The 14,504-nt window shown below is 41.0% G+C and overlaps 1 protein-coding gene across 17 annotated transcripts in view; it reads left to right on the forward strand.

Annotated features, from left to right (window-relative positions):
• The window catches only part of frmpd3 (FERM and PDZ domain containing 3), a 195,518-nt gene that overhangs the window by 160,196 nt on the left and 20,818 nt on the right, over positions 1-14,504 (forward strand). For 12 of the 17 annotated variants that reach the window (XM_087281000.1, XM_087281006.1, XM_087281013.1 and 9 more), the window contains one exon: positions 414-518. In XM_087281000.1, the coding sequence (XP_087137126.1) occupies positions 414-518 (105 nt within the window). Of the gene's footprint in view, positions 1-413; positions 519-9,952; positions 10,100-14,504 lie in introns of all 17 variants that reach the window. The other 5 variants (XM_087281002.1, XM_087281010.1, XM_087281003.1 and 2 more) reach the window with 1 other exon arrangement.

The raw sequence follows: 14,504 nt of genomic DNA on the forward strand, positions 1-14,504 counted from the left end.
GGTCAAAGCACTGCATGTTTTTGAATAGAATGTTCAAAATGTATTCACCAATTTCAAACATACACTGCTAAATGTCTTTTAATCCCTATTTTGTTATTGTTTTCCAGTAAAAATGTATAACTTTCTAAAAATAAGACACACTTTTTATGAGATTTAAAATTGCTAAACGTGAATATTCAAAGTCTATCTAGAATTAAGTGTCATAACCCCATTTTTAATTAGTTTGTTGTTTTATTAGCATACAAATGGCAAAATAATATAATATTTTATCTTACAAAATTATGTTTGTTATTATTTGTATAAATTCTACATCATTATATTTTTCAAAATGTTATTCTAAAATGAACTATTCTTAACCTGTGTTTTCATGTCTATTCTTTTTTCCTTCCCACTCTCCCTTTGTCTTTTCTTAGTCACCTAAGTCTGCCTTCATAAGTGCAGCCAAGAAAGCTCGTCTGCGAACCAATCCCCCCAAAGTGCGCTTTTCTGAGCAAGTGTCCATCAGCGACCCAGACTCAGTATGTGCTGCTGCCTCTTGCTCACATCACACCCCAGTCATATCTGTGCTAACATAGCTTTTGTGCCGAACGAGACCAGCACCACACCGACTGACACCCTTTGCGAAAAAGTGCACTTTAGCACACTTTTATAAGGGTCACTTATTGTGCAATTGATATATTATAAACTAATTCACATAATTGTAAGCTAAGTGCAATATTTTGCCACTTAAGTGCAACTGATTTGTAATTATTTTTAAAAAATTATCAGATTGCAAAATTATATTGAAACCGATTAGTTCAACTTTTCATTGTTTTTAAAACCACTTAAGTGGAACTTAAATCTATTTTTATATGTACTTTCACAATCTTATCTTGTGTTTTTTAAGGGTCCCATAATGCTTTTTCTCTTTTAGAACGTTTTAGTGTGGAGTGTAGTGTATGTATGTTTGGACATAAAAAAGATCTAAAACAAATCTCAAAATCCCCTCCAAAGGGAGATACTTAGTTTTGAGGGGAAGGGGGTGGTATTTTAGAACCAAAATGAATGGCTCAATGGACTGCATGCATTGTCGTCCGGCCCAAATCCTGGTTATAGAAATTCAAATAACAATAACATCACCATTGTAATATGCCTTGCAATGTATGTGCATGTAAAGGTGAGAATGCTCTTGACCAATATTCTCAGCTCAAATTAATGATATTGTGAGATGTTTGATATTCTGATTGTTAAATATGGGTAAGATTTTAATAATGATCATATTAGTTGATATTTGATGACTGATGGGCTGCACTGCAGTGGAGATTAGAGCTGCTGGATTTAAAGCACACAGACACACACACACTTATCAACTACTCACAAAACACATGAAAGTACATGTGTCTGTTTAACTGGGAGAGGAATAAAGTAAACTGTCTAGCTCCCTAAACAATGTGTCATCAGATTATGTCTAAAATGATTATCATTGCCATGGTTATATGCACCAGCGACTATTTGACAAACCATACATGTTTTGTTATGCTTGAACATGTGTAGTCGAATGACTGCTAAAATACAAAGATCCTTGAATACATTGATAAAAGACACCTCCCAGAAGCTCCTGTAAAATAGGTCCACTGGAGTTTATAGACAGAGTGTATGGAAAGTATAACCTAAGTCCCTATTCTATAGTCTTTGGTATGATGTAACTTTTGCAATAGAGCATGGATACCAGCAGAGCAGAGTGTTTCACAGGGGATTCTGGGACGACAAATGCAGTTCTTTTTCTCTCTCTTATATTCAGCTGGCAGTCTATCTGCAACTTACTGTTGCTTGGTGATGAAGCACAGCTGTACTAAAACGCCATCTGAGCAATTTACCAATCACAACACATATAGTTTTTTTTTGGAATACGGGCCTTCATCTAAACCAGAACAAGCCAAAGTATATGTGCTGGGGATCTAGAGAGAAAGGTATTGTAATGATATTACAGTATTGCAATTTTCAAATGAGTGAGAGATGTGAAAAAAGTGATTAGATCCAAATGCAGTATTTATTAAGAACAGTCAGATCAGGGGCCAAAAGCCAGCAATCACAACAACAGAAATAATCTATGTAATGTAATGTAATGTGTATTTGTGTATCAAAATTATTGTGTATGTCCATACACCCAAAGCGCTTCACAATCATGAGGGGGGTCTCTCCACACCACCACCAGTGTGTGGAATCCACTTGGATGATGCGACGGCAGCCAAAGGACAATGGCACCAGTGCAGTTACCACACACCAGCTATAAGTGTAGTGGAGAGACAATGATAAAGCCAGTTCGGTGGATGGGGATGATTGGGAGGCCATGATGGTTAAGGGCAGAGAGGTAATTTGGCCATGGCACCGGGGTTAAACCCCTACTCTTTATGAGAATTGCCACAGAGAATCAGGACCTCGGTTTAACATCTCATCCGAAAGACAGCTAAGAGCGTAAATCCTTGTAAAAGGTAAATGGTCAAGACAGGTGGCAAATGATAAAAAAATAATAAACAATTCAAAGGTCAAAACAAGGAAATACTTTGTGATGAATGCAACCACTAGACAATACTCAACAAATGTTGAGAGTGAGAGTGGTCTGTTTATAGTCCAGGTAATCAGAGGGTGAACTGAAATTGCTCTTTGGATGCAAGGCATGATAGGATTTGTAATCCAGGTGTATGAAGGAGGGAAGGAGGGCCAGGCCCATGCAGCAGAAGTGGACCTGGAGCATGGAGCAGAAGAGGCCATGAAGTGTGGCACTGAGGCAAATCTTGGGGTTCTGGGTCAAGAGGCTTTGGATCCGGAGACACGGGCAGGTCAGACTACTTCGGTGGGTGAGGAGATTCTGGCTTAAGAAGCTTTGGATCAGGAGACACCATCAAATCAGAAAACCCGGTTGGGTCTGGAAGCTCTGGGTCAGGAAGCACCAGCAGGTCAGGAGGCACTGGCAATTCAGACAATTGCAGTGGGTCAAGAGGCTCTGGGTCAGGAAGCATAGGCAGATCAGGGGACCCAGGATCAGGAGATATTGGTGGATCAGGAAGCTCTGGCAAGTCTAATGGCACTGTTAGCTGCATTGACGGCTTTTGTAGCTGTAGCTTGGCAGGCAGCGGTGACCATTCAGAAGGTAATGTCCAAACATATCCTGATATAAGTTCAAATTGTTGTTGCAGATAAAATATAACATGGAAAGTGCAGTTTAAATATGTTCCAGTTGGCTAAATATTGATTAACAATCATTCAAACAACCAAAAACTTTTTACCCAAGTTTGGAGGTCTAATCAAATTCATGTCCAACGTGCAACGTATTGTGGGCAACATTAGTTGTTAGAGTATGGACACTTTTACACTTCCAGTTTTCACCAAAAATAGTGGTAAACCATCCGGGAACCTTTGGCATACACTTTTCAGCATACTATGGCTTAGGACAAACTATTTCTATGTTAAAATACAATTTAGGCTGGATAGTACATGAATTGGGATGCAGCAATGGCCATGTTGTGAGCTGGAAGACACAACATCCATCTTGTGAGCTGGTAGACTGGCGCTGAATGTCTTGGGGACTAGAGTGAGAGTAGTGTATATAAAGTCCATGTAATCAGTGATAATGTCCTAAAGTTTTGTTGAATTCATATTCATTTGTTGAATTCATAAATTATATTAAGTCCAGCTCATACTGTGCAATTTAAAAAATAATAATATTATTATATTATTGTGGCGTGTCAGACTGCAAAAACATGATTCCCATGTCAGACTGTAAGATCTCAGATGTCAGACAGATGCCAGACAGAATGACAATCAAGATGTGCCAAATATAGACATAAAAGAAAACTCATTCAAAGTTTGATTTCATCCAGGGGCAATTTTAGGAATTTAACTTTCGGGTTGTTTGGCTCCTTATGGGGTAAAACAATTATATATATGATAATTGTGTCTTAACTTTAAGATTCAGCAAGCTTCAAAACTGAAATTTATTTTAATGAAAGTGTGCCCACTGTGCCCATCCATAACAGCAGCAGACAACAATTGTTTTGTGTGTGTAGAGAAGGCACTCGCAGACACAGACTGACTTATCAGCTCACAAGATGAGACAATATCTTGAATTTCCAAACCATGAGCTTTGTTCCGTAAGGGACTGGGATGAACACATGTATCATTACATCCCTAATATATATTTCACTCTTTGTTATATTGCAGCTATTTGCTAAAATCATTTATTTACGTTCATTTTTTTCCTCATTTATGTGCACACAGCACCTTATATTGACAGAAAAACACAGAATTGTTGGCATTGTTGCTCCTTCAAGTCCGAGGTCCTGAGCACTTCGTTGAAGGTTTTCATCCAGAGTATCCCTGTACTTTGCTGCATTCATCTTTCCTTTGATTACAACCAGTCGTCCTGTCCCTGCAGCTTAAAAACATCTCCACAGCATGATGCTGCAACAACCATGCTTCACTGTTGGGACTGTATTGGACAAGTGATGAGCAGTGCCTGGTTTTGTCCAAACATGTGGCTCAGCAGTAAGCCCAAAAAGTACTATCTTAGTCTCATCAGATCAGAGAATCTGATTTCTCTCCATCTTCAAGTCCTTCAGGTGTTTTAGCAAACGCCATGCAGGCATTCATGTGTCAAGCCACTCTGCCATACAGTCCCAACTGGTGGAGGGATGCAGTGATGGTTAACTTTCTACAACTTTTGTGATTTTTGGGTTCTTATTTACTTCCCTCATCAAGGCTCTTCTCGCCCAATAGCTCAGTTTGGCCAGAACGCCAGCTCTAGAAAGGGTTCTGGTCATCCCAAACATCTTCCATTTAGGGATTATGGAGGCAACTGTTGTCTTAGGAAACTTAAGTGCTGCAGAATTGTTTTGTAACCTTGGCCAGATCTGTACATTGCCACAATTCTGTCTTTAAGCTCTTAAAACAGTTAATTTGATCTTAGGATTCTCATTTGGTCTGCCATGCATTGTGAGTTGTAAGCTCATATTAAGACTGGTGTGTGGCTTTCCTAATCAAGTCAAATCAGTATAATCAAGGCTGTACTCAAATGAAGATGTAGAACCATCTCAAGGATGATCGGAAGAAATGTACAGCACCTGAGTTCAATATATGTGTCACAGCAAAGGTTCTGAATAGTTAGAACCATTTAATATTTCAGATTTTATTTTTTTGAAATCTGCAAAAATGTCAACATTTCTGTGTTTTTTCTATCAATATGAGATGCTATGTGTACATTAATGAGGGAACATTTTACTTAAATGATTTTAGCAAATGGCAGCATATAAACAGTCTATATAACAAAGACTGAACATTTTTAGTGGGTCTGAAAACTATTAAATTATGGCTGGATATGCACAGTGTGAGCATTATTTCAAATAAACTAATTGAGGTGGTGCTTCTTACAGTGCAAGGTCTCTGTCACTATGCTGGGACAATAGAACCCACACACAACATAGATAAAATACCCCAGTTGGTCTCACACCACTTCCAACAACTATCTAGGTTTCCCAGGTAAATCCAGGTAGGAACTAAGTTAAATCCTTCTCAGCTTCAATGGGCTTCCCCTCTTGGGCTACAGGGTGAAATGACTGTGGTAGTGCAATTAATTAATGCAACAGGAGTAATTTATGAAAAAGTACATTTTTGACCCAGTATGAATTTGAAATTATGTACTTCTATGTATTTTTTTAACTTATAATGTATACAAAATGTGGCTCTGGTGTACTTTTTGAAAACTGTGAAAATCAATGATTATTAATAAATTGTTTGTTAATTTCAAATGAATGTATTGCAAACACACATTAAACAATGTTTACACATTTACATTTAGTCATGCAGCACATGCTTTTGTCCAAAGTATATTGCAATAGAGGAGGCATTTAGTGATCCAACAAGAAGAGGTGATACACACAAAAAGTGCTAATTATACAGTTATAAAAACTTGTTTGTGATCAGAAATGTTTTTTTTTTTTTTTGAGTAAGAGAGAGAGAGAGAGGGAGAGAGAGAGTTTCTACAGGTGATTTGTCAAGCCTACTCACTTGTGTGAGGCACATTCAGAATTGATAGTATTTTGGGGTTGGTGACTGGTGAGGTGGGGAAGAGAAGAGGGGTCTTGGTTTTATTCACAGGAATTCAGGTGCTCTCTGAAAAGATAGCTTTTTAGTTGTCATGAAGGAATCGGCGACCTGCGTAGGAATGGAAAGAATATTCCACCAGCTCGGAATATTGAATGAAAATGGTATGGAAAGTGACTTATAGCCTTTCTGCAATGGTACCACAAGGCAGTGCTCACATCTCGACTGGAGGCTTCTAGAGGGAATGAAGACCTTCAGGAGCAGGTGTAGGTAAGAGGGTGCTATGCCAGTGGCTGTTCTGTAAGCAGGCATCAATGATTTTAATTCGACATAAGCCTCGACCGTAACCAATGCAGAGAGATTTTAAAAAAGGTATTACAGTACATGGGCTCTCTTGGGCTCATGGAAGACCAGACAAGCTGCAGCATTCTGGATCATCTATAAAGGGTTAAGGGTGCAAGATGTGACTCCAAACTTGAAAAGACAAGAGATGGACTAGAAGTTGTGCAGAATGATCGGTTAAGAAGGATCTGCTTTTTCTGATGTTGAAGACTGCAACCTGCATGATTGAGCTGTGTTAGCAATGTGCTCTTTGAAGGACAGCTAATCATCCAGGATCACCCCAAGAACCAAACTACATGGGGTAATCATGGGTGATCCTAGTTGGATTGAGAAATAATGTTGAATGTGTGAAGTTGCAGGGAAGATGAGATGTTCAGTTTTTGGCAGATTAAGCAGAATTAAATGAAACATTTTCCCAGGCCTGCTTAAAAGTAGTTGTGCTAGTGCTGTGTTAAAGATCTGTGTTAAGGTTGGCATAGTGGCCAGGGAAATGTCAGGGTGTGTGAGGGGATTAGAGCCACAGGACAGGTTGTGGGATTGACAGAGAGGAGAATTTGAATATATCTTCTTCTGTAAGTAGCAAGGAGAAAGATAATACATTTTCTTCAGAGGGTGTTGTTTGATTGAAAATTAAGATGGACATTAAGTTGGGAAACAGACTGCTTATTTTTGTGCTTTATTGTGTACAAAATTAGGCCAAATCATAAGGAGGTAGTGGAATAGGAAAGAACAGCATAATAAACGTCTAGAGTTATTTGCAAGTATCTGAAATGTTCATTTTTATCAGGGAGTTAATTTTGTTGCATGGAGTTGAGAAGCAAATAATGCCAGCTGGGCTTGATACCTGTTAAGGTCAGCAGGGACTTTTAATTTGCACTATGTCCTCTCTGTTGAACTGAGTGCTGTTTGATGCTTTCCGGGTGTTGAAGGTTTGTCCATGTGAATGTTGAAGTTGCCCAATACTACAAGCATGCTGTCATCCTTGGGGAATGAGGATAGCAGCCCATCCAATTCTTCAGTTAATGCCCCCAACTGACCAGAAGGATGGTAAATGACCAGAATGTCAAATTTAGCTGGAGAAGTAATTGAGACTGCATGGTCTTCAAAAGTGCAAGCATTGGTATTATCAGCATAATTTAAGTATTTCCAATTGTTAGAAAGGAGAAAACCAGTCCCTCCTACCCTCCTGATTGGACTGGGAAGTGTGGGTGATTGTAAAATTGTTAGAGAGGGCAGCTGGAGTGACTGTGTCCTGGGGACAAATCCAGGTCTCAGTCAAGGCAAGTATCTGAAGATAATATCTGTTGCAAATGCTGGAATGAAGTCTGCTTTGTTGACAGCTGACTGACAATTTCCCAGACCAATGGACACAGATAAGGGTGTATGTGATGTGTAGTTCTTGGTGTTGCATCGCTGTCTGTTTGTGTTGTATGTGTGTGGGTGTGTTCTGACAGGAATGAACTGAAAGCACATTGTAAAAAGAGTATAAAGAAGAGCCTACTGTAGTGCTGTAAGGGTGTCACTGCGTGGTGGTGTCGAGCAGGTTCGACCAATAATTAATAATAATTCCTCACAATATTATAGCGCTTTTCTGGACACTCAAAAGTGCTTTACACATTTTTTGGAAGGAATCTCCTTATCCACCACCAGTGTGCAGCATCCACTTGGATGACACAACAGCAGCTATATTACACCAGACCACATACCAGCTAATTGGTGAAGAAGGAGACAGAGTGATGAAGCCAATTATTACATCGAGATGGTCATGTAGGCAAATTTGGCCAGGTGAGGACGCCAGGGTTAAACATATATTTGGGATTTACATGTGATTTTTAACAACCACAGTTTAACATCTCTTTCGAAAGACAGTGAGCCGTGTAGAGTCCCCATCAATATCCTGGGGCATTGAGCAACACTTGCTGGTCTCACTAACTGAACTTCTGACAGCAACCTAGCTCTTCCATGTGGTTTCCTATCCAGGTAGGTACTGACTAGGCTTAGCCCTGCTTAGCTTCAGTGGGCAAATATGTGAGAGTTTCAGAGAGCTAGCTGACGGCTAGAAATGCTAACTGTTTGTTACAAATGCTTTCATCTGACTCATCGTTAGTTATTGACTCTGATTGCAAATAAATGCAACTACAATTTAAATTAAATGCAAAAACTTTTTAATTTAATTAGGTGAACTTATAATTGCTTCTAACAAAAGCTAACCTAAAATGCACAACCCTTATACTTAAGAAATAATTCCAACCAAACAAAAAAGACTTTTCCTTTAAGAAATAATTCTTTATAACTAGTGAACTTTAAATGCAAAACACGTTCACTTTAGAAATAATACTTTTTGACTAGTAAACTTTGAATGCAAAACATTTTCACTTAGATGATAACTGATGAAATAATTCTCCCAAGCAAAACTTGATCCAAGCAAATAAACACGTGCTTGGTATGTAAAAAAACACCCACACAATGTATACTGCTATTCCTCACTAAAAGCTGAGGTCCTGATAAATAAACTGACATCAAATGCACTGCATTTTATGTACTGTAAAATCAGACAGAAACACTAACAAGTAAAGCACTGGTTTAATTTAATAATCGCATTTTAACAAAGTGAAGTACATGGTGTTCAGAATTACAGAATTATTGTCTTTAAAGTGTACTCGCCTTAAATGCTCTTAAGTGGCATTCAATTTTAAATATAATATACAATCTTCATATGCAAAAAAAAAAAAATCTGATTTTAAGCACAAATAGTATTTTTTTATAAGTGCACTTCTATTTCACAAGTGGCCAAGTGATTTGTATGGGTTTTAAATTTATACAATAGTCTCAATGTATTTTGTGGAATGGCTGTTTACAGTCTCTAAGGCAAAGTGAATGTGTCAGTAGATGGTGTTTCTTTTTAAGGGTGTTACATGGCTGTCATTTCATAGTTTCAATACTGCAATTCACTTCACATCTCTTACTCATCCCATTTCACCAGACTGCAGATATATAACAAAGACAGCAATGTGTAAAACCCTCTCCAATGGTGCTTCCAAAACATAGATGTGGTCCTCCCTTTTGAGTATGTAAAAATATTTTTCTGAGGACTTTTTTTAGGAAAACTGTGTTTCTTATACAGTATATATAGTTTGTCAACTGAATACAAATGCTACAGTATTGTGACTTACAACTTATCCTTCATTGAAGAAAAATTACTGGCTACTAAAAAAAATAAATTCTAGCAGCAGTCATTTAAAAAAATTCCCTTTGATTTAAAAAAAAAAAAGAGATATTTAGGTAAACAGAGCTACATGGAGAGCATGGGCATCAGCTTCCTTTGAACACGTCTATCCTAGTGAGCAGCAACCAAATATGGTAGCATTGCATCCAAAAAAGACTACAGCCTTCCCATAACCTGTAATGTTGTTACTATACATTCATTCATTTGTAGCTTTTCATTAGCACTATAGCTGCCATCTCCTTTTGCTGAACATGGGTCAGTAGTACCCATGTTAATGTCAATGTCCATGGATTATGTCCCATACAGTTTGATATCTGCCTTGTGAGCAAGGAAGAGTCAACACTACACCCTTGGGTGCTGGTCGCACCAATTTAATAAAGCGGACCGATGGGAGGGGTGTGCAGCTCTCCTGGAAGAAGAAACTTGCTGATCAGGCCTAGAGGGCCAAAATCGGTAAAGATCAAACCACCCTCACCTGAGCCTCCTCTAATCATGTCAATCCATCTTGTGTGATCAGCAGGGGCCAGCGGGGCTTTCTTCATTAAAGCTCGCCTGTCAGCAGTACATAAGCTGCTATGTTTTATTAGGGGGTTAGGATTAGACTAATGCCACCGTGGGATATATTATTCATATCACATCATCTCACGCTGTAGCTAACATGCAAGTGATTGGGATTGTCCTGAATGTATTAAACAGAGTTAGTCAACTTGCTCACTTCACTCCCAGTCATAACATGATCCCAACTGACACGGCAAATTGACGCTTGCTTATTTGTTTCCATTTTGTATTTGTATAAAAAGTGTTGTAAACTTTTCCAGAACCAAGCTCCAAGGGACTTTGAGAAAGCATGTGCAAAATGTACTGAATTATTTATAGAAACGTTAATGGGTGTTTCAGACCTCATTTAGCGTCAGCACTTGATTAAATAATTTTATTGATGACTTCAGGGAAAAATCAATGGTCAGCTGATAGAAATGTTCCTTATGTCACTGGTACAAATCAATATGATGCTTGTCAAGATTATGGTAAAACTAATCATCACCCATTGTTGATTGAACTTTGCCTTCAAGGTTTCTGACCCAATTCAAGGTACATGAAAGAATGTGTACTCATATTTTACAAACTGTATGTAAATGAATATTTTACAAATATACAAAATGTATACATATACACTACCTGACAAAAGTCTTGTCATCGATCCCAGTTGTAAAGCAACAAATAATAGCGTCCTCGTTATGTACGTAACCCACGTTCCCCGAATAGGTGTCTGGTAACAGACTATGGGAGATAGATAGATGACCAATCACTCTGAAGAGAAAGAAAAAGGGCCAATGAATGCTAAATGATTTGTTAGAGCTCGGCTCCGCAGGTGCAAGTGATTAGTCATTAGTGAAGATATCAGCTGGCGTTCGCAGAGCGAGCATCAGATTTTTGACAGCGGAAGACCGAACATCTTAGTTTCCTATTCGGGGAACGTAGGTTACGTACATAACCAGGACGTTCCCCTTCATGGGAACTACAACGTGCATTTGGTAACAGGCTACAAGAGACTGTATGGAAAATGCCACAGCAGCTAAGCCCATCATGCTCCTGATGTGCGGTTTGCCAAGAAACCTGCAACCTTCCAAAGTTCCCTAGGCTCTTAATTACCATTACATGGGAAAATTAGAATTAACTTAAATCGGGGTTCGTAAATGTGCTGTTATCTAGCTAATATAGACTAGGGATTTAAGAAATATGTCAGTACATTGGGAAAGCGTGCCAGTCCCTGAAGCGGGAGGATGCAGCGGAGACCACCTGCTCTACCCAAGAAGTACTGCCTAAAAAAGGGGAAATCACCGTGGCCGAATAAGTCTATGGGATCGCCATGGGGGACTGCACATGGCTGGCACCGAACCTCAGCATGTGGGTAGACCAAGTGGGCAAGCCAGACATCACACTGAGCCAGGCACCCGGGTCGGGAGCTGGGGGCCTCGGAGGGATTCTCTAGGGTCTGCCAGCAGAAAACTTACAAGCATAATAAAATAAAAAAAACATTTATCTCCGGGTTAGGGAGCATGGCGCAGAAGGCATTTTTGACACTGAGCATAATTTCCTCTGGAAACTGGCTGCACTCCAAGATTATGATATCTTGGAATGTGTTAGGTGTCACCCAGCCCTCAACTCTATAGATATCTGTGAGAAAGGTGCTGTGTGCTTCCAAGAGGAGGCGACAATTCTAACATAATGTGCTCTCACTCTAGGGGGACACAGCTAGCCCTGGCATTGCTAAGCCAGGGCAATGGTATCAACTATCCAGTAGGCCAACTTTTTTTTGTTTTTTTGATATGGCACTTCCCTTCTGCAGACCACCACAACATATAAAGAGCTGTTCACAAGATCAAGTTTTGCATTTGTTACACATAAAGGCGCAAGGTGCAAACAGAACAAAGCAGTGAATGGGCAGTGTCTGCCTCCACCGTGGGCAGCACTTGCAGGTTCACCACCTGATCTCTAAATGGGGTGGTAGGAACCTTGGGCACGTAGCCAAGCCGAGGTCTCAGGATGAGAGTTGGCCAAAATTCCAGGCACAAATCGCTGACTGAAAATGCCTCCAAATCCCAGTCTCTCTTGAACATTGCCAACGTGATCAGCAGAGCTATCCTCGTGGACAGAATTTTTAAAGAAACTAAATTGAGTGGCTGAGTGGATTTCTCTGCAGACCCACCAGGACTACAGAGAGACCCCAAGAGGCCATGAGAGGGGGTGGGATGGATTTAATCGCCGTGCGCCTCTGAGGAATCGGATGATTAGATTATGCTTTCCGAGCATGTTGCCATCCACCGCTTCATGATGAGTGGAGAAGGCAGACATGTAAACCTTCATTGTGGAGGTTGACAGCCTAAGCTCCAACTTATTCTGAAAGAAGGATAACACAATGCTTACCTTGCAAATTTGGGGGGTTTCTTAGCAAGAAGCACAAATAGACTTCACTTCAGGGCATAGGCATGCCTCTTAGAAGGTGTTTAGCCTTAGTAATGGTGTTACCCACCGACGCCAGTTAGTCAGCTAAGTTTTCGGAGCTCTGTCTATGGACCACATGTGGAGGTTACAGAGATCTGCGTGCGGGTGCCAGAGGGTGCCCTGTCCCAGGGAGAGAAGGTCCTCTCTCAGGGGAATGCGCCAGGAAGGGGCCGTCGCAAGGAGTGTGAGTTTGGAAACCCAGGTCTGATTGGGCCAAAGAGGTGCAACAAACAAGACCTGCTCCTTATCCCCCCTGATTTTGCACAGAGCTTGTGCAATTAGGCTACCTGGAGGAAACGCATGTTTGTGCATACCTAGTGGCCAGCTGTGAGCCAGCGCATTTGTGCCGAGGAGGGCCTCAGTCAAGGAGTAAAACAACTGGCAAAAGGCATTTTCGGGTGAAGCAAACAGGTCAACCTGGGCTTACCTGATGTGCTCCCATATCAGCTGGACCAAGCAAGACTGAGTTCTTGAGTTCTTCTGAGCATCTGTCAATACGACAATATGCCTGGATACTCATTCTAAGGACACACCGGCCCGTAGGAAAGTAAGATCCATCCAAGGGGCAGAAGATGATGCAATATGCCCCAGGAGCCTCAGAAAGGTTTTCAGTGGGACCACTGTTTTCCTGTCGAATAAACTCGGACAGAATAGCACCAGCCCCTCTGAGAGGTGTGCTACCATGGCCAGAGTCCAGCTTCATCCCGAGGTAGGAGATTCTCTGCGAGGGGCAGAGCTTGCCCAACTGATTGAGGTGCCGTAGCACCCTGTCCCTGTGCATAATCAATTGATTCTGAGATGAAGCCAGTACTAATCGTCAAGAAAATTGAGTATGCGTATGACTGCGAGCTATAAAGGCGCTAGGGCACCCTCCGTGAGTTTGTACTGCCATGCTCAACCCTCATATGCAAATCAAAGATAAGGATGGTGGTGTGGAGGAATGGAGAAATAAAAAAATACGTCCTTCAGGTCTATAGCTGAAAACCAATCCCGAGGTAAGACGCATTGGAGTATGCTTTTTTGTGTGAGCATTCTGAATGGCATTTTGGGTAATTAATGGTTCAGTTTACGCAGATCTAGGATTGGTTTTAACCCTCCCACTCTTTTTAGACATGATGAAGTACGAGCTGTAAAACCCGCATTTCATCTCGGCTGGAGGCACTGGCTCAGATCCCGCAATGAGGCTGGAGTGAGAGAAAATCCTCTTCTCTGGCCTGTCTCAGGGATGATTGGCAGTCTGTTTACTGGACTTAACGGTGCCCTTGGGCTCCAGTCCCGTCGATGGTTTGGCGCTGGCGTTTAGCCAGTGGAGTGGACAGCGGAGACTGAGCAGGTCTTGTAGCCCCGAGTGGGTGTCTTCGGCGAGGAGCAGCTGAAGTGGATGGGGCAGCAAGGAGAGCAGTTTTCAGAGATCGCTGATAGATGACCTCACTTATTGCCTTTGACTGCTCTTTCACTGCTGAAAATTCCTGGGTAAAGTCCCTAATGGTGCTGCCGAACAGGCCAGCCTGCGATATGGTCGCACTGAAAAAGCTAGCTTTGTCAGCATCCCTCATATTCGCCAGGTTAAACCAGAGGTGGCATTCCTGGACTACCAGTGTGGCCATCATCTTCCACAGGGAACGGGCGGTGGATTTGGTGGTCATGAGAGCATAATCAGTCGTTGTGCTGAGCTCGTTCATTAAGACCAGGAAGGAACCACCCTTCTGCTTCTTGGCTAACTTCTCCACTTGGTAGCAAAAACAGCCTGGCCCACAGCAGTGTAGCCTCATTTTGGATGGGAGTTTTGGTGGACCTCTCCAGGTGGAGATGCCTTGCGAGCAAAGATTGACCAAAATAGTGCACCTCACCTGAG

This window comes from Danio rerio, chromosome 14, assembly GCF_052040795.2.
Source record: "Danio rerio strain M-AB ecotype USA chromosome 14, GRCz13ab, whole genome shotgun sequence".
NCBI classification, from domain to species: Eukaryota; Metazoa; Chordata; class Actinopteri; order Cypriniformes; family Danionidae; genus Danio; species Danio rerio.